This window comes from Ambystoma mexicanum, chromosome 10, assembly GCF_040938575.1.
Source record: "Ambystoma mexicanum isolate Mex_15411 chromosome 10, UKY_AmexF1_1, whole genome shotgun sequence".
NCBI classification, from domain to species: domain Eukaryota; kingdom Metazoa; phylum Chordata; class Amphibia; order Caudata; family Ambystomatidae; genus Ambystoma; species Ambystoma mexicanum.
In genome coordinates this window covers 863921554-863942812 of record NC_090932.1, presented here as the reverse complement: position 1 = coordinate 863942812, position 21259 = coordinate 863921554, and the positions used below count along the sequence as shown (strand labels likewise).

The following is a 21259-nucleotide window of genomic DNA, read 5'->3' as shown; positions in this document are numbered from 1 at the left end:
GGCATCCTCCAAGTCCAGCGACGACAGGAAGTTGCCTTCCTCCAGTTGTCCCAGCACGTACTGAAGGGTGTACATCCAGAACTTCTGGGATTTTATGAATTTTTTGAGGTGGCGGAGGTATAGAATGGGCCTCCAGCCGCCGGTCTTCTTGCAGACGAGGAAGTACCGCGAATATACTCCGGATCCACGCAGCCTCTTTGGGATGAGTTCTATCGCGCCATTTTTCAGCATTGCTCGTACCTCCAGGAGCAGCTGTGAAACGTGGTTTTCCTTTGTGGCCACTGGTGGAAAGTGAGTGCACCTCTTTTGGAACTCCAGAGTGTCCCCGTGAGCCAGGGCATCCAGCACTCAACTGTCAGTGGAGATGGACTTCCACACGCCGATGAAGTTCACCAGCTGGCCCCCCCAGCGGGGTGCTCGGGTGGGGGCCCAACGTCACGGCTGGTTCAGTCTTGCTTCGCCGAGGCATTGCCCCCCTGGGCCCCTTGGCGGCGATGACTGTTCAGCGGCCTTGTTGCGATCTCTGTAGGCTTCCTGAGACGACAAGCGGGCCACTTGGCGGTAAGATGAGGAGCTGCCGCCGAATCCTTTGGAGGCACCGTGAGACTTGCCTCCGGAAGTCCAAAAGGACGCCCGCCGCTGATGGACAGAACCCAAGGCACGGGCCGTCTCAGTGTCCGCCTTGATGGCCTGCAGGGACTCGTCCATTGCCGTGCCGAACAGGTTGTTCCCGTCAAAAGGCATGTCCAGTACCCTGGTCTGCCCGTCGTGACGGAAGTCGGTGGCCCTGAGTCAACCGCGCCGGCGGAGGCAAGCGCTGTTGCCCATCTGGTGAAAACCGGTATCAGCGATGTCCGTGGCCACCGTGTTGGTGTGATCCGACACCACCTTGCCTTCCTGCAGGATTTCCAGGGCTTCCACCCTCTTGTCATCTGGGAGGAAGTCCAGGAGGGGTGCAATCTTAAACCACAACTCCCTATCGAAGCGGGCCACGATCGCAAGGGCGTTGGCTGCCTTTATGGTCATCACTACCGACGAGATGACCCGTCGACCCAAGGCGTCCAGTTTCTTCCCTTCGCCGTCCGGCAGGGGACGCCGTCACCCCTGCGGAGACCACCGAATCCGGGGACAGATGTCGTCCAGTAACAGGACTGAGAGGACAGTCTTCCTCTTGTCCACCCGTCGTTGGTAGAGGAACCCCTCCTTCTGCTCCTCGGGGCATAGCTGGAAAAGCTCCAATGCCCTGGCGATAATGGTGTGAAAGGAGCCAATTTCGTAGGGCGGGGAAGCCCGGGCATGGGGTGACGCGAGATCCGTTCCGTCGTCACTGCCGTCATCCGTCCCTGTCGTCGCCATCTCCATCTCATCCCTCGGTGGGGCGGGGGGGTGGAGGTGAAGGCTTGAATGGAGGAGGAGGGTGGGCTCTCCTCTGCTTGGGTGCACGACTCCCCGACGGTTCAGGCTCCACTGGATCGTCCACCGGAGGCAAGGGTAGCCTTGTTATCTCGGTGCACAGGGTTTGCAGTGCCAGCAAAATGTCATCCTGCCTGTTCATCGGTGGTTGCATCGACAGACGGGAGCGCCGGTGGTGGCGTGGTGTCCGGTTCCTCGTCGGCCTGCCGTTCGTCGGCTCCCTCGCTCTCTACGCCCCGTCGGGATCCTTCCCGCGGGCCCTCTCCTCGAACTTCTTGTCAAGGGTTGCTTTGACGGCAACCAGCTCGTCCTCGGAAGAGGTATCTGATTCTGTTAGGGCTACTTGCCCCCTCCGCCCCCGCCTTTCTCATCCCGGAGTTTCCTGGGGGTTCTTTTGATAGACGGAAAGCCGATTCCCTCCAGGACGGCAGGGAAACTAGGCCTGGAAGTCATCTCCACTGGGGTCGCCTCCGTAGGCTTTGCCAGGGCCGCCACGACTCCCTCAATCGAGGCCTTAGCTGGGTGAATCAGGACCTTCATGACTTTGGGTGCGCCTGGGGCCTTCACCGTGGGGGGAGGGTCACTGCCTCCACCCCCCCTTGGCTTTCTCCGTCAGGATCGACCGGGGCTTCTCCCGAAACTTACCCGGGTTCTCCGACTTCCTTTTCACCGAGCCAGAGCGTTCGGTTGACGGCGTCGGTGAGATTGCGCCCGGCCTGGCAGCTGAGGAGCCCAAACCAACTGCACTCCCAGTGCCCGCGGACTCGCAGTGCTTTGCCTTTTGTTGGGCCCCCATCGCTGGAAAGCCCTCAAAAGGTCTTAGAAGACTGCTCGGACTTCTTCTCACCTGCTGCCAGGCTCTTTGCCTCCAGCCAGTCAGCGAGTCGTTTGCGACGGTCCTTCATGGTCCGGGCGGACATGTTCTTGCAGAACGCACAGTCCTCCTCCAAGTGTGATTCTTCAGATTGAAGGCAGTAGAGGCACTGGGAGTGATCATCCCCCCTTGAAGACGTTCTGTAGTCCACATCCTGGGCAGATCCTAAACAGCTTAGATCCAACAGGCGTCGAGTCCCCTTTGTCCTGGGCCATGTCCACGAAGGGTAAACCTCAAAGGTCTTCCGGAAGCCTCCAAGAAGGTAACTTTGATGAATATTCGCACTTGAGGGGCGTAGAAATTTCTGAAACGCGTCCCGGTTGATCAGAAATTCAAACGGTGGAGCTTGACACTCGATTTGACCATAAACTCTTTGGAAAAACGCAACACGCAGTTAAAGCTCGAGAGCTAAGCATGAGGACTCCCAACACTTGAACGTGCAGTAAAAATATGAAGATGGTTGCCAGAGGAGGGGCTTAGGTAGAGGGCAGTCATTGGCAGGGGGCAGTATGACCCAGAGACCAGTGATTGGTTACTTATAGGAAGTTCAGAAACAAAACAAACTGATTTTTTCTTTACTGAGGATTCCCAGCCTGACGACAAGGACTATTCATGAGTATGTGAATCCATGCCAGACCCCATGCTGGAGGAGTCACAGTACCAGCTGCACCTCCTGAGAGGTATTCTTCCTTTCCTCATTCCCCCAGAAGCTCACTGTCTCCAGAGCTCTCGTTCTCTCTAGGCTGGACTACTGCAACAGACTCTTTCTAAATCTGCCTGCTTCTAATCTCTGCCCTCTGCAACTCATCCAGAACAGGACTGCAAGACTTGGCCTGAAGCCCAGGGATCGTATCTCTCCAGGACTGAAATCTCTGCACTGGCTCCCAGTGGCTGCAAGGATTAAGTTCAAAACCCTCTGCATTGTCAAAAAGGCCTTCTAGTGCCTGGGGCCTCACTACCTCAAACTCTCTTCCTAAATATTTTCCTTCTCAAGCTCTTAGCTCATCCGACCTCCATCACCTTTAGGGTCAGTCGCTTCTCCAAGCAACAAGTTGGTGGTAGATCTCTTTCTTTGGCTGGGGCCTCCCTCTGGAACAGCCTCCCTGAAACTTGAGAACCATCTCTGGTTCCGGAAGCACAAGATCTTCCTCTCTGCTTTCTCTCCTCCTCTCTCATGCTAAACTGACTGAAACTGCACTGGTCACCTGGCTACCCCCTGATCTTGGGCCCAGGTGCCCTCCCCTGACAGCTGCACCTGTGCACTTAGGGGCTGTTGCTGTATCTCTACAGTCCCTCCAGCCCTTGACACTTGATGCCTGCACTTTCCACAAGCTGGCTGCACGTTGACTTATTGTTTTTATTTATTCTTTACTGTTGATCCTATGTATTGCACTGCCCCATGTCCATTCCCTTTCCCCCCCTCCCCATGTGCGATCTCAATCTCACTTGGCCTAGTCTTCCCTCTGTTCCGTCGCACCTTGAAGCACTTGTGTATAGGTGCATTATAAATGCCATATCATCTACCACAACGGAACCACAGTGCTCTTTACTGATCCATCGAGGCCTGGAGATGGGCTGAACGACACCTTGAAGGCAACTGTGGTACAGAACCAAAAGGAACGAGTGGTATACCCCGCTCCCAACCTGTTCTTTCCACCCCCCCAGAGAGGCATCCAGCACGGTTAGAATAGAGCGCACCAGAGCGAGTGGCGAACGCCTGAAGGTAATAAATAAGAATGCAGACGGCATAAAGGAAGAAATTAAAACAGTGGCTTCTCATAACCGTCCGACAATGAACAAGCCACAGAGCTTCCAAGGCATCAGCTCGTACTGTGAAATTCAGTAAAATCTCTACGAGTCACCCCGTTTTTTTTGTTTTTGCTTGTCGACTGATTTATCAACACCAGTTGATAATTTACTGCCCATGACCTCCAGGATGATTTTTATGGCCAATATATGTTCTTGGTTAGTGCTGTCAGCAACTTTTTTTTGATTGTCAGCAAATGTTCGGGCAACAGATGTTTCGGGTTGGGGCAGGGGTGTGGGGGTTTGGTTTGGATTACCTTTGTTTATTGCTCGAGTTCGGTATAGGTTTGAGTGGGAACTGCCACGCATTCACTTACCCAAATCATGCCACAAGTGCGGGAAATACCACTTGAACATTATGGAACACATACAACCACCCATGCATGCACCCAGAGTGGGTTAAAGGCCGATAGTGCCTGGAATTCTCGTAAACTCCTCACTTGGAACATTAATGGTCTGGGATTAAATGACCCCTGGTCACACAATTTCTTAATAGACTCTCCCCTGACATTGCCCTCCCTACTGAGACACACTTAGCCGGCATAACATGCACAATTTTTCGTAGGACAAACTACCTCACCGCAATACATGCAGGATTCACTATGGGTTCCCACAGAGTCCTGATTCTAAGGCATAAACGCCTCCCATTTAAGTTGACCTCGGTGGAGCAAGACCCCAGGGGTAGATTTGTAAAGATACAAGGCACACTGTGGGAAGAAACCATGGCATTTTGGTCATATATGCCCCACCAGCACTCACAGGAGACCTCATGGAAGACACTGTGGCTATAGTCGCAAAATACTGACCTGACTTATGGATCCTTGGGGAAACTTTAACGATGTGATCGACACCACACTCTACTGCACTCACATCCAAGGACGGAACCCTGACAACCCCCACTAGAACGGCAACATTTGCGTCCGACCTGGGTTTACGTGATGTGTGGAGGGAACTTCACCCACAAGACCGTAACTGCCAATTCCAATCGGGGGCTCACACCTCCCTATCCAGGCTAGAATACTTCTTTCTTCCGATTCCAGACACATATATGGTAACCACTGCAACATTATTACCTCAAGGCATCTCTGATCACTCACCTCTGGTGATAGAGTTAGAGATAAACATGAATGAACTCGCCAAACCACGCAGAATATGAAGACTCAACAGCTATTATCTCGGCTTTCCCGAGTTTGCAGAGCATATCCACGAGAAAAAACCACTGAAAATTTTGAGATAAACTCCACCACGGACGAGAGCCCTACAGTAGCCTGGGAGACCTACAAAATGGGCAGATGTCGAGAAATTATCTCCTGGACATCTGCCAAAAAGAATTAAATACGGAAAGTGGCAGAGGTGGAAAAAGAGGCAGACAAATGGTAGGCCAAATATATACTTAATAGTACCCCTTATAAGCATCGATCTCTCTTGAAAGCTAGGAAATGCCATCGGAACGTTGCATTAGATAATGCCAGACACGCTCACTGTGAGGCACGGCCATGCATATACGAACAGGGTGACAAAGCGGGTAAGATGCTGGCCCGACTGGAGAAAAGGGATGAGGGACACCGACATGTTAGAGAAATCAAAAACGTGCAGAATGAGCTGGTTCAGCAAGACTCTGACATAGCAGAAGCATTCACAAACTATTATGCCACGCTCTACCAAGACCCAACTAGGCCGGTCGATCTCTCCATATTGGACGATATCATAATCCCCCAGCTGTCTGTAATGCAACACACACAGCTGGACAAGGATCTCAAATGAAACGGAGATAGCAGAAGCCATCGCCCAACTGCGCTCTGGGAAAACACTGTGTCCCAATGGCCTTCCGGTAGAGACCTTGAAAAAATTGGGCGGGGAGAAAATCGCAACCGCCATCCACGAGATGTTTCTGCACTCTAGAGACCAGGGCGTCCTCCACCCAGATCTGCACAAGCTCAGTATTGTGGTCATCCCTAAATAAGGCAAACCTCTGGAACTATGCAGCTCATACAGGCCAATTTCATTCATTAAAGGAGAAGCCAAGATTCTTGCAAAAACTCTTGCTACTAGATTACAGGCAGTTATTCCACTCATTTATCCACCCTGACCAATGCAGCTTTATGCCAAATAAATCAGCGCGCATGAACATACGACGCCTCCAGCTGCTCTTGGAGCGAGCCCCGATCCTTGATGTACCCCTTAGTCATTGACTTTGAAAAGGCGTTTCACTCAGTGATATTGGTGAAACTGCTACATGAAGCGCTGCAAGCAGAGGTCAGGGTCAACGGGTGACCCTCCAGGCCCTTACCACTGGGCAGGGGAACACAACAGGGGTGTCCCCTGTCCCCACTACTGTTCACACTTGCTATAGAACCTCTGGCCTTGTGGCTTCGCCAGACTAATGCATGGATGGGTTTTTGATGGCTGGACGGTGGGGAGGATAGGCTTTCCCTATACGCAGATATTCATATATTTAGGCAACCCAACCCGCTCTTGTCCAGTGGTCACGCAGATGCTGGCGCATTTTAGTGCGTTTAGCGGCCTACGAGTCAACTGGGGGAAATCAGTCTTTTTTCTGGTTAAGGGTGGGGAACACGCGATACTATCAGATTGCCCGTATCGTGTTGAGTGTACATTTATTCGCTATCTGGGAATCCTGGGAGTACCACATTTAGATCCCCGCCCTGGAGGCGGGTTTGAAGGTTTCAAATGGGGGGGGGTTGGGTGTAAAGCCTTTTTACTCCTTCCATGAATGCCTTAATGACAGGGACTTTCCACCAGGACACCTTGCTTTGAGAAGTGGTGTAAGCAGGTAGAGCCGCTAGGTGGACCTTGATGGAGTTGAACACTAGACCAGTGTCTAGTAAGTGGAGCATGTAATGAAGAATGTGTGATGGAGTACATTTGATCGGTTTTACATTTTCTGACTGGCACCAAATTACAAATCTTTTTCATTTGTTAAAGTAACAGGTAACAGTGCCTGGTGTTTGGTTTACGTACCTCAGAGGATTTCCATACACCTTTGAGGTAGTTTTAAATGTCCAAACTCTGACTTCAGGAACCAAACTGCCAAGTTCGTAGATTGAGGATGTTCAGTTTAGTTTATTTGTGCGCCTAACCCTGAGGTAACTTGAAGCATGAACATGAGACAGTTGCAAAAACATACAAATACGACATACAAATAGAGTACATTGGCTAGCCGACTCAGTTACAGATTAGACAGCATAAATATTAATACAGGTAAGTGCTTGGAGGAATCACCAGTGGTTACAGTTGGTCGACAACTCAGGAGTAGGTATGAGGCTAATAGACTTGTCTGCGAGCCACTTCTTTACTTTGGCTCTGAAGGACCAGAAAGACTGTTTGGTTCTGATCATGAGAGGGAGAGAGTTCCAGCATTTGGCAGCCAGAACTGGGAAGCTGGCTCCTCACGCAGTTTTTAGGTTATACCTTGGGATGCTGAGGCAATGCGAATAGAAGGATCTAGTAGGTCTGGCTGGTTGGTTGGTTGGTATCTCGAGTATTTGTCTGAGGTATTTTGGTGCAGTGTTAGAAAGACATTTATGCGTGATAACAAGCGTGTGGAGCAAGATTCTGTCACGAACCGGGAGCCAGTGGGTATCCCATCTGAGGCTTGATATGTGGTTAGACCTAGGGATTTTTAACGCGGTCCTCAAGGCGTTATTCTGTAGGACCTGTAGTCTATTAAGGTTTCGCTCTGAGGGACGCAAGAAAAGAGAATTACAGTAGTCTAACTTTGATAAGACTAAGGCCCTAGCTAGCGTGATGCAGCTGTTGCGGGACAGGTAGGATTTGCATGCAGTAATTATCTTATTGGTATAAGCAGTTGTGGAGGCAATAGCGCTCACTTGGTTCTTGACTGAAGAGTAGAATCTAGATAAACTCGGAGTGTCCTTAGCAACCTTAATGGTGTTGCCGTCAATGTTGAAAGACGTGTAGCGAGGGTCGAGTTTGTTTAGTCGAGCTTGGGACCCAATGATCAAGGGCTGTGTCTTATCATTGAGACACAACCTGTGGGCAGCCATCCATGCCTGTATTTCCAGGTAGATTTCCTTTATCAGGTTGGAATCATTTTCATAGCAACCAGTGATCCTAATGAGAACCTGGGTGTCATCAGTGTAATTCGTATAGCTGACACCCATGTTGTCAAGACGATCAAAGAGAAGCTTCGTGAAAATGTTTTAGAGCGTCGGGGAGACGCAGGAGCCAGGGGGTACTCCACAGTTAATAGGGACTGGTTCAGCTGAAGCTGCGAAGACCACAGTGGTACGGTTTATTAGGAAGAATTGGATCCAGTTTGGTGCGTTTGAGGAGAAGGCAGCAGCTGTAGTTAGGTGTTCTGTAAGGATCTGGTGATCGACAAGACCGAATGCTGCAGAAAGGTCTAGCAGCAGGAGTATGGCCAGTTTGCCTTTATCTTTCGCCTCATCCATTCGAATTTTTAAGTCCAAGAGGGGCGTTTCTGTACCATGTCTTGGTCCGAAGCCAGATTGACGGAGACAAAGTATATTATTGTCCTCCAGATGTTTTTGAATTTATATATAGGCCACTCTGTCCAGAATTTTTAGAAGGAACGGGACATTAGTGATGGGCCTATAATTGGTCAGAATGTTGGGATCTAGATTTGTTTTTTTGAGGATGGGCATAACCCAGGCATCCTAGAGGTTATCAGGGACTGACCCAGCGTTGAATGAAGAGTTGATCAACGGTGACAATGAAAGGGGCCAGGTCTTTTGCACCTCCCTTAATAACTGGGGCGGGACAGATATCACCCCGACACCTTGAAGTTTCTAGGCTGAGGATAATGTTGTCCCCTTCCTTTGGAGTGACTGGAGAAAAGAAGGGTGGGTCGAAAGTTATCCCCCTGTGTTAGGTGAGCATGTTGAAGGAGCATGGGAGTTTTAATCGTACATCGCCAGTTTGCGCCGATGCAGAAACCAGAGTTGGCTCGCCCACATAGGAGCGACCAGGATTAGAGTTACTGGTTCCTGGTGCATCTTGTTCTCTATCCTGGTCAGTAGCAGTGTTGGGGAAAAAGCGTAAGCAAATTTCCCTGACCAGCTCATCCACAGGTCGTTCCCTTTGGATCCGGCTTGGAGAAACCTGGATTTGAAGTCTGGGCATTGTGCTTTTAGGCTTGGCATAAACAAGTATAATGGAGGATAGCTCCAGAGGGAAAATAGATCATCTGAAATGTTTCTGTTGAGCGCTAACTCCTGCTCTTCCGGTAGAGGATCTACGCTTAGTGGGTCTGCTAGAGAACTGAATTCCCCTGGAACGTGTTGAGACAGTAGGAACATGGTCCGCTTGAGTGCCCACTTCCAAATGTTTTGGGCAAGTCTGGACAGACTTAGTGAGTGTGTGCCTCCCTGCTTGTTTATGTAAAACATGGCAGTGGTGGTTTCTGTGAGGACTTGTACTGTTTGGCCTGATAGATGAACTTGAAAGGCCTGGAGGGCTTTGAGCACTGCTCTAAAAGGTTTATGTTAATTTTTGGGCTGTAATATGGGTCCACAGGCCATGCGCGGTGTGGTGAAGGTAATGGGTTCCCCACATGGTGAGTGATACATCTGTTGTGACAATCACTTGCATTGTAGGGTTGTGAAAAGGTTTCCCTCCAAAAGATTTTCCTTTGTCCACCAGCATAGTGCTTGAACTAGGGTTAGCAAAACAACCACTAGATCGTCTCACTGGCCGCTTGCCCGAGACCACCGTTACGCTAACCACTCTTGCATTGGGCGCATGCGCAATCGTGTGTGCGGAACCAGGTAAATGCATGAAGCCACCATCCCGAGCAAGCGCATTTCTTTACGTACGGTTATTTGGCGACTGGCTAGATACAGAGGTATTTGCAGCAGTATTTTTTGCACTCTTTCATTTGAGCGACAGACTAGTCGTTTTTATGATAGCTCCTGTTTTTTTGGGGAAAAGACTTCATTTTTTTCTCCTTTATTGAGAATCTCAACTGGAACAGGTGTTCCCTTTCCAACGACACCTTGTGTGACAGCATTGCTGGTCACGGATCAGGCGCAGAGCACTCGATCCGTGGCTAGCAATGCCACTAACCGGGGGTTAGAACCCCCCCATTACCAGGGTTCTGGGTAATAGATTCTGGGCTGCTTCGCGCAAGTCAGACCTCTGTGCATTCCCACGGGTGTCCTCTTTTTTTTAGAAATGCATGGGGTTACCAGTTTTCCTTGGTGGCTTGGACACCCTAGGCCCAAATCTGTATGGTGGGCACAGGAGTCAAAATCCTGCAATCCTGTGTGAAAAGAGTTTTGGTTACCCGTGTTTTCGGCTTCGTCCCTTTGCGCCCCGGTAGGTGCACCCACACATGTGAGGTAACGTTTTTGTCGGGACACCTGTGAAAACGCAGGACGGTATGCCATGTTTTGTTGGCGGCGTGTTTCGGGGCGGGTGAGCTGAGTGAAATGTGTGGAAATTGGGGTTTTTTCGCCACATTTCGGACTTTGCCAGGGTTTCTCTGTAATACATTCTGGGCCGATTTGCGCAATTCAGACTGCTGCGGATTCCCACGGGTGTCCTCTTTTTGGAAATGCATGGGGTTCCCCGTTTTCCTTGGTGGCTTGGACACCCTAGGCCCAGATCTGTATGGTGTGCCCTTCTGAAAAAATCCTGAAATTCAGCTGTCGGAAAAGACTTGGTGTTAGCCGTGTTTTAGGCTTTCCTCTTGGCATCCAGATAGGTGCACCCAGACATGTGACATACCGTTTTTCATCGTGACACCTGTGGAAGCGCAGGAAGGTATGACATTTGGTGTGTTTGCGTGGTGTTCATAACGTTTTGACCCATTTGCTGGTGCCCTTTGTCACACAACCCTTTCATTTCCCCACATTTAGTCGCTGCTTTAGGCACCATACACTTTTGTAACCTGCACAAGTCACCTACCCTTGAAAAGGACTGCCTGTGCTCTTTCAAAAAATGTATGCTTGCCGTTCCTCACCACATTGGTTTTCCTGATTTACACATGCTAAGTACGTCTGTTCAGGCTGTAAGCATACAACTCCTGTATACCATGGATCAGTGTTTGGCTTGTGGTATTGCTTGTTTTGTGAAACACTACAAAAAATGTGTGATTTCCTAACTGCAAGAGTCAGAGGAATGTAGCAGAGCATTGTTTTTCTCAAAATTCATAGAATCCGTTGCCATACCAAGGATCACAAGTACCAGTTTAATAGAATACATTGTTGCACGAGTGAGAACTGGGCAGCTGATAAGAGCACATAAAAGCTGGTATGCTGACCTCGGATATGAGCTTGACGTTGCAGAAGAGACTCATACTATTTCTCCCGTCCAAAGTCTTCACCTGAAGTCTATAAAGGACAAAATAAAAACTATAGGTACCATAGGTCCGGGAGCAAGAGTGAATAGTACACTACAATCTAATATCCTGGGGCGTCTGAACTGGCTCGTTCTTAACAATGAGGTTACGCAACCACCCGACAATTGAGATTTGTCCATTTCCACCTGGAATATATGAGGATTTACCAATTTGTTAGAGCCTGGAGGATTGCTCGATTTGATAACGCATAATGTCTTCTTGCTTCAGTAAACTTGGCTGCTCACAGATATTTTGATTGAAGGCTACCACATTTTTCAAATTCTGGCTAACAAAGGGCCTAGAGGTCACCCATATGCCGGGTCTCATTATAGGTGGTGCAAATCACCTAAGTGCAGTTAAGAATTAGGTCTAGCATTGAACAACCTTATGTATTAGCTGTCAGAGTAAACACAAGGAATACCGGTAGTGGTGTAAATATTATCAATGTACACTATCCTCTGGGCTCCATTAAAACTGTTATTATTGGTTTTGTGTTGTGTAATCAGTGACATTAAGAATGCTTACGAACACGATCAGATCTACTTAGGAGGGGATTTTTACGCTACATGTTGGTGGCTTAGTGAAATACCGGAAACCGATTATGTAAGGAGTAGGTCCTCACTCAGTGTGCGGTCTAAAAACCATGCTACGGGTGATGTCTGGGTCAACACTATTAGAATGGGATTGCTATTTGTTGAATGAAAGTACAATGAGAGCTGTCCCTGGGAAAAGCACCTGGAAATTCGGGACCAAATGCCTAACCCGTGATTATTTTTTTAAATCTAATTTGGTGGCCCTCCGGTTCATTAGGAAATTGGAAATAAAGGGAACACCATATATCGATCATGCGATTCTTACCCTGAGGGTCCAATGTGCGATTACAAATCACTATCTAAGATGTGTTGGGGAACTAGAAAGTGACCTGGCGGCTAGAAGCATCCGCTGGAACGATATGAGTATTAAGAAGGCCGTTACCTTCTTCTCCGAACAAGTGGGCCCCCTACCAAGTATGCAGTAAGATACTCTGCTGCCGATATGGAGAAGTGGATTAAGGACTGCACCTCCAAACTTGCAGTTCAAAAGGGGTCTCAAAATCTCTTCAATCAATCCGCTAAGAAGAACAAGTTACTTCTTACCTTGTAACGTTCTTTCGACGGGATGTTCCTCCGACGTATTCCTCATCTTAGATATCTCCTTCCAGCTCTGCTGGCCTCGGAAAATGTTTTTTCTAGAGGGCGCTGCGCGTCGACGTCCTCCGAGTCGATGTCCCTCGACAGCCGCCGTATCAACGTCATCAAGCCTATAAAGGCAGCGCGCAGCGTCCGTTGCTCAGTTCCGTTTTGTAGCCCACAATAATACTTTCTGAAATAACTAATCACCCTGAAGGAGCGTAAGCTGCAACAACAAGGGAAGTAGAACTGCGGGGATGGATGGGAGGGTCGATGAGGAATACGTCGGAGGAACATCCCGTCGAAAGAACGTTACAAGGTAAGAAGTAACTTGTTCTTCGAAGGGATTGTGTCCTCCGACGTATTCCTCATCTTAGATAGGCTCCCATAGCAGTATTCTATTATCGGAGGAGGGAGTACTGACTTCACGCTGTCTTCTATTGATGAATCAAATGCAGTACAGCCCTTCCAAACCTAGTCTCTTGACTGGAGGAGGAATCCAAATTGTAAAAACGTGTAAAGGTATGGACAGACGACCATGTAGCGGCCGCACATATGTCTTTAACCGGCACGCCTCTTTTGAGGGCCGATGAAGCTGCAATACCTCTGGTCGAATGAGCCCTAAGGTTTTGAGGGGGCTCTTTCCCTGCCAGTTTATAACATTCCAGAATGGCTACAATGATCCATCTGGAAATGGTCTGCTTAGTTATTGGTAACCCCAGCTTGTGACCTGCGTAACCTACAAACAGCTGGTCTGCGTGTCTTATCCTGGCTAGTCTACTGATGTAAAAACTTAAAGCCCTCCTAGGGTCTAGCCTGTGTAACCTCTCTTCCTCTTTCCCCGGGTGAGGAGGAGGATAGAAAGATGGTAGGGTAATCTTCTGAGTGATATGGAATTCAGAAACCACCTTTGGGAGGAAATTAGGCTTCACTTGCAGGACAACTTTGTCTTTGTGAAATATTGTGTGAGGGGGTTTACAAGAAAGAGCTTGTAATTCGCCCACCCTTCTAGCAGATGTAAGTGCTTTTAATAAAACAGTTTTAAGGGTAAGGAATCTTAACGAACAAGAATGGAGAGGTTCGAAAGGTGTACCCATCAGGAAAGTTAGTACTAAGTTTAAATCCCATAGGGGAATTTGGAATGGTCTTGGGGGATAAACATTGGTTAACCCCTTTAGAAACTGTATTACCAAGGGTAATTTGAAATAGGATGGTTATTCCGCAGTACGCTTAAAGATGGATAGCGCTGCGAGATAGCCCTTAATGGTGCCAACTTGAAGGCCTGAATTTGCCAAATGTAGTAGGAAGGACAAAACCATTGGTGTACCACATGAAAAAGGGTCGATATTCTGTTCTCTACACCAACTGCAAAATCTGTTCCAACGGCAGCGGTATAAAGACTTTGTTGCTGGCCTCCTTGCCGAAAGCAACACCTCCATATCATCATCAGGGAGGTCCCAATCCTTGTACCTCAGCCTTTCAGAAGCCAAGCGTGAAGGTTGAGGGTTTTGATGTCTGGATGGAGAACCTGACCTCCCTTCTGTGAGAGTAGGTTCTCTCTGAGTGGAAGTCGAATTGGAGGGCAGATGGACAAGTCTAGAAGGTCCGGGTACCACGTTCTCCTGGCCCAATCCGGGGCAATTAGGATCATGGTTCTCCGGAATCTTCTCAACCTCCTGATCATTTGAGGAATGACAGGGACTGGTGGGAACACGTACAGAAGCGGAAACTCCCAGTCCACTATGAACGCGTCTCCCAGAGCTCCTCTCGGGGGAAATTCCCTTGAGCAGAACAGGTCGCATTTCCTGTTTAGGCTGGTGGCGAACAGATCTACCTGAGGGGTTCCCCAAAGGGCGAAGATCTCTTGAAGGACTTCCTGAGCTAGCTCCCACTCGTGGGAGACTGTGTTCTGCCTGCTCAGAGCGTCCACTGTCAAGTTCTTCTCTCCGGCTAGGTGAACTGCCGATCGAGAGATTCCTTCTTGGATTGCCTAAAACCAGAGCTGTATCGCCTCTCTGCACAGGGGTAGTGATCCTATGCCTCCTCTTTTGTTGAGGTAATGCATGGGCACCGTGTTGTCCGTCATTATCAGGACGTTCTTCCCTTGTGCAGCTGGCAGGAACGCCTTCAGCGCAAGTCTGATGGCTCTCAGCTCTAACAGGTTGATATGTAGTCTGGACTCCGATGGAGACCAACGACCGCTGATGGTCAAGTCGTTGGCGTGGGCTCCCCACCCCGTGAGTGAGGCATCCGTGACTACTGTTATCTCCGGCCAGGGTTGCCAAAACTGTTCTCCTTTCAGAATGTTCTCCTGACAGGCCCACCACTGAAGGTCTCGAGCCACCCTGCCGGGAACCTGAAGAAGATCTGTCATTCTCCCTGAGAATTGTGACCACTGAGTCCTCAGTGCCCACTGGAGGGATCTCATTCTCAGGCGAGCCTCTGGCACTAGGAAAATGCAGGATGCCATGAGGCCTAGCAACCTCAAAGTCGAAGGCTGGGAGACGTTGGGCATGTTGGAACTTGGTAACCATCTGTAGAATATCTTGAGCCCTCACCTCTGGTGGCGAGGCTTTTCCCAGGGAAGTGTCCAGGATCGCTCCTATGAACTGGAGTCTCTGCGATGGTATCATTTGTGACTTCTTTAAATTGAGGGAGAAGCCCAGTCTGTGAAGGAAGTGGCACACGTGATTTAGCTGGATCTCAGCTTGTTCCGTAGAAACAGCCCTGATCAACCAATCGTCCAGGTAGTAGACGTGAATCCCTTCCCTCCTTAGACTTGCAGCCACTACCGACATTAACTTGGTGAAGACCCTCGGGGCGGAGGTCAGCCCAAATGGCAGCACTCGAAATTGATAGTGAGAGTTGCCAATTGTGAACCTCAGGTATTTCCTGTGTTTGAGATGGATAGGCACATGGAAATAAGCGTCCTGAAGGTCCAGAGATACCAGCCAGTCCTGGAACTGAAGGGCCTGGAGGATCTGAGAAAGAGTGACCATCTTGAATTTATCTTTTCTGAGGAATTTGTTCAATTCTCGCAAGTCCAAAATGGGTCTCAGTCCTCCGTCTTTCTTTGGAATGAGAAAGTAAGGGTAGTACCAGCCCCTGTTCCTCTCCGCTACAGGTACCGGTTCTATGGCACCTTTCTCTAGTAGGTCCCAAATTTCCTGCAAGAGGAGCGGATCTGGAGCTTTCTGAGAGCTGATCCCCGGTGGATGACTCTGAGGTATACGTAGGAAAGGCAGGCAGTAACCTTGGGCAACTGTTTCCAATGCCCAAGCATCTGACGTGATAGCTTGCCATACCGCCAGATGTTGAGTCAACCTGCCTCCTACAGGTGTCCTGTGAGGGAAGTCCTCAGAGTGGTTTTGGGGCGGCTGATGCAGATGCCGATGGTAAAGAGGTACCCGCTGTTGCTGCGGCTTTTGAATATCTACCCCGTCCACCTCGGGTAGTTCTCCTTTGTCCCCTTTGAGCCGGTCGTCCTCTACCTCTTCCGAATGCGGAGTAGAAGCGAAAGGACTTGCCCCTCGCAGAGGTTCCTGTGGGACGAAAAGGAGTCTGACGGATTGCAGCTCCTAGGGATTTTGCTGCTGCTTTTGAAGTTTGCAGTTTCTCTAAACTGTCATCCGCCTTTTTCCCCGAACAAAGAAGAGCCATCGAATGGCATGTTCAAGAGCCTGGCTTGCACATCTGGGGCAAAACCAGACTTTCTCAACCAAGCGAATCTCCTGGTTGATGTACTTGCCGCCATTGCTCTGCTGATACTGTCAGCCGAATCAATGCCCGTCTGGAGGGATTCGCGCATAGCGTCTTTACCGTCCTGTATAATATTCAGGAACGCATCCCTTTCTTCTCCCTCCGGGATGCAGTCAGTCGCTGTAGAAGCACACTCCCAAAGTGTATGGCTGAACCTAGCAAGGGTGCAAGTAGCATTAACAGATTTTAACGCCATGCTACATGCTGAAAAGACTTTCTTTGCCATAGCATCATATTTCTTATCGTCCCTGTCCTGTGGGACGGTAGGATAAGCCGTCTTGACATCGGTAGAGGATGCTGCCTGTACCACCAGACTTTCTGGGGATGGGTGTTTAGACAAAAACTCGGTCTGTAGAAGATACCCTGTACTTTGTAGAAAGTTTTTTATTTACTGCTGGTAGTACATCTGGGGTTTCCCAGTTTGTCATGATTTTTTTCTGAAGAGCTTTATGAAAAGGCACCACAGGATCCTCCTGTGGGCCTTTGTCAAGAATATCTGTGAGGTCATCTTGTTGGAAAGATTGTGAAGGTGCAGACCACCCCATGAACTCTGTGATCCTGGCCATTAAGGCTCTATAGGGGGTTTCAGCATGCTCCCCCGGGTCTGGCTTAGCAAACTCCACCTCAGGGGAAGTGTCTAACCCACTTGCCTCATGTAAGGAATCATGAAGATCCTTTAACCTGCGCTCTTCAGAGGAAAATTCCTCTCTAATTGGGGTTACAGGTTCCTGCAACTCAAATGTGTCTTCCTGTTCAGACAATTCACCCTCTTCCAAAATTGAGGACATAGTTCTCAATTGTTCTGAACTCATAAAGGGAGTAAATCCCATTTCCAAGGCAGAGGGTGCCGAACTTGTCATTATCGGCCTCGAAAACGTTGACGCCGACGTCGAAGGCTTCGAGCGTGGCGTCGAAAACAAAGGCGAAGACCTCGACAGAATTGGAATTCTACTCGACAATCCTCGAAGCCATCGACGTCGAGGACCTGGGGATAGTCACTGGGTGTGTTGTAATTGTGACCTTTCTTGGCGTTGACGCCGGTGTCGACGCTGGCGTAGAGTCAACAGACCCGTGTGTCGAAGGTCCCTTCGACAACGGCGTCGAAGACATCGACCTCGACGGCGTCGACGGAACCTTCGAGGAAGGTTTGGAGGTCATAGTCCTACTCGAGGGTTCGAGACGCGCTCGAGAGGTTTCCTTTGCCGGGAACTGCGACTCGCGGCGTTTTTGACCTTCGGGTCTTTCGACCAGAGCATCGCTCTCGGCAGTCTTCGAGGGGGTCGAGGCCGCATTCTCGAAGACGCTCATCATATTTTTTGCGGAATTCCTCCCATTCAGCCCGGGAACTATGTTTCGTGGGGCAAGGGATTCTTTTTGGCGAAACAGAGGAAGAGGAAGACGGAGAAGGGGATCTTCGACGTCTCCTCTTCGAGTGCTTCAATCTCGAGGAGTGATGAGACCCTCTCCGAGACCTGGAGCGCGAATGGTGACGAGGAGACGAATGTCTCGACTTCGTCGACGAAGAAGAAGCTTTAAAAGTCTTACCTTTCTCCAGCTTCCCCCTACGCTCCTTCAGGGCCTTAGCTGTCATGGACATACAGTCCTCGCATTCCGAACAATGGTGTTCAGCTCCCAAACACCACAAACTCTGTGAGGGTCAGTCAACGACATCTTTTTCCCACAATCTCGACATTTCTTGAAGCCGGATCGAGGAATTGTCGGTTCCGACGAGGAAACCATCGAGTACGGATCGAATGACTCGAGGTAAATAGGATTAATCTGACTAAGAACTGTGCAACGGTATTCCGAGGCACTGAGTAAGCGCGGAAAAATGGAACTGAGCAACGGACGCTGCGCGCGGCCTTTATAGGCAGGATGAAGTTGACGTCGATACGGCGGCTGTCGAGGGACATCGACTCGGAGGACGTCGACGCGCAGCGTCCTCTAGAGAAAAAAATTTCCGAGGCCAGCAGAGCTGGAAGGAGATATCTAAGATGAGGAATACGTCGGAGGACACAATCCCTTCGAAATATCAGTATGATAAATCCATTTGTGTAGCAAAAAGGGCCCTCAGGCGGGAATTGGGTAGGATTACTAAGAGTGAGAAAACCTGAATGGATGTGGTGGTTGCAAAACAAATTGCTAAAAATCGATATCGTAGGTGAGTGAGGAATTGGGAGAAAAGCTCAATGGCAGTATCTGGTAAGCGAAGCTAAGACTGATGGAGACTGCTGAACACTTTCAACTTGAAAACTACTCGAGAGATCTGTGCTATTGACGAGCTGGAATGGATTTGGCATGTTCGTGAGGCCTTTCATGATCCTTGCTCTCCCAGGCGAAATGTATGAAGGCCTGGGGCGAGTTTCTGCCTGAACTTCACACATGACGAGATTATGCAAAAAACTGTTGTATTAAAAGACTCTAGATCCTCCGGCCCCAATGGGCTCCCCAATGTAATAATAAACCAACAACATGCAATACAATCATCTCTTTAGGAAGGTATCTGAGGAGGGCATGATCCCTGGATCATGGCGTTGCTCTATTCTTGTACGCATCTGTAAGAAGGGGTCTAGAACATGCCCCAAGAACTTCTGACTCCTTGCCATGTTAGACTCCACAGGAAAAATATTTGCTTCTCAGATACTTGACAAATTAACTGGGTGGAGTCTATAGGCCTATTAAGCAAGTTCCAAATGTGTTTGCAAGAAGACTCGGGAACTTCCCACTGCCTGTGGCTACTTGACTACCTTACCAGAAAGACTAAAACTAAGGATCAACCTGGCCTATATGATAGACTTCCAGGCAGTCTTCGATGGAGTAAACAGGAGTAAGCTATGGGCAAAAATGAATCGGTTGGGCTGCCCGCGGGATCAGTTATTGGCTACTATGGGATTGCACGAGAACACATCATAGACTTGCAGTTAAGGGGCTAACTAGTACCAAAAGTGTCAAAAGCAAAAACTAATTGAAGTGAGTATTCAGTCGCAGGATATGAATACTGAGGCATGTGATTCTAAAGCAGATCCACAAGCCTCAGAAATACGATTACAGTAAGTAATGTGTACATATCCAAACATGCAAATTGGTACATAGGTACCCTTAATAACACTACGGAAACCAGCAAAAGATCGACAAAAATCTGTGATGGCAAGCCCCTTTAATTTAACATCCTCTTACAAAGAGACAAGGAAAAACAGCTGCACAGCACGTTTCACAACAAACGTGTTGCTTGGTCGCATACAAAATATATATAAAGACAAAATCATGGACAGCTTGAGAAGAACAACAAATTGGAAATGTTTAGAATAAGAATACCATCTGAAGATGCTGTTTCTTTTGCACAATAGACTTCAATTTTTCATGTTGTTTAAGGTATGTTTTTACTACTTCTTCCATGATTCGTCCCTTGTCATCTTCACAACTGGTGTCTATGTTGGTAGGCTGGCATGAGCTTTTTGCACAATTGTGAATTTCAACACACCGTACACCTGTATCAAAATTAGAAAAGTCTATGATCAGATAACAATTCGAAATTCTTTAACTTCATTGAGATTTAGTATTTTAAAACCACAATACATTCAAAGTTGTGGATAGAGATTTTCTGTTTATTTGGGGAAGCCTACAGTAGAAATTTAGAGAATGGGTAAGAACATGAATTGTGGATCAAGAGATTTAGAGTTTGCAACACACAGCCAAGGCATAAATTCGTTTTCAACAATTGATTTTCAGAGTTTGCTCATTAAAATGTTCTTGATTAGCAAACAAACCCATTTGATTAGCAATGTTGTACTAATATTTTTAATTCCACCAGAAGTTACTTGTATCCTAGATATAAAATTAGCAACAATACATAAATGTGGTGTATCGCTGAAATAAGACATTAGTGAGATGAGTCAGGCCTTGCACATTTTTTTTAAATTCCACTCTACCTGCAGGTCGCAAAACTTGGTTTACCCACTTGACCTAAGAGAAATGCACTAGACCCATGGCACTTTCTGTAAAATGGTGCATATCATCACACACCCACTTTAATTTGGCACACTGCTGCCACCCAGAGGCCAGCCATGCACAGTGAAACGTATCTGACATTTACTGCAAACAAAGTAAAAAGTTAAATACAAATTTTAAACACCCCCTACGAAGGCTACTGGCCCATCTTAAAATCTACGCAACTATGCGAGTGGGCAAATATACTTAGCAAGCCCTGGATGAGTGTCTCTGAAATATAAAAGATTAGCTGCATGAATATCCACACGTGCCAGGGTATTGGCGGTTTGCAGCTGCCTTGTCAGCTCTAAACATGCTGTAACCAGCAGGTCAAAGAAAATATACCAATGATAAGACCATGAGCACCTCTCTATGATGGGAGTAGAAATGACGAGATTAAGAGTTAAGACCCATTCGAAGATGTGGCCTTTTTGATGGGTGGCAGGGTTAACTGATGGAGTAAAACCAAGAGTTCTAAGAGAAGTCATCAAAGATGAGGTCTTAGAATCAGCACCATCATGGTCCCCAAGTTAAAATAGCCAAGAATAAGGATATTGGAAAACGCTTTAAAAGAATTATTAATGAGCGCAGTAAGTTGCTCTTGAAAGCCATTAATACAGGATGGTCAATAGATATTTAAAATATTCAAGGTGGTATCATCATCAATACTGATTTTTACCAGTAAGGATTCACCATCCTTCAACGATGGGGAATCAGAGAAAAAAAACGTTAAGTGTCTTTAAAAATGATGGCAGTACCTCTGCCCGCACTGATGTCCTGTCGGCTCTAAACATGCTGTAGCCACCAGGTGTCGCAAGGGTAGCCAAATGATTTGTGGTAGGTGAAAACCATGTTTCAGTAAGGCATATAACATCCAAGTCATATTAAAGAGTGGACTGGTGGCAG

The 21259-nt window shown here is 48.3% G+C and overlaps 1 protein-coding gene across 1 annotated transcript in view; it reads right to left on the bottom strand.

The window, feature by feature from the left end:
* The window catches only part of SKIL (SKI like proto-oncogene), a 621859-nt gene that overhangs the window by 139876 nt on the left and 460724 nt on the right, over window positions 1-21259 (bottom strand). Inside the window, exon 5 of the mRNA XM_069618566.1 lies at window positions 19682-19854. Coding sequence (XP_069474667.1) covers window positions 19682-19854 — 173 coding nt within the window. The remainder of the gene's footprint in view (window positions 1-19681; window positions 19855-21259) is intronic.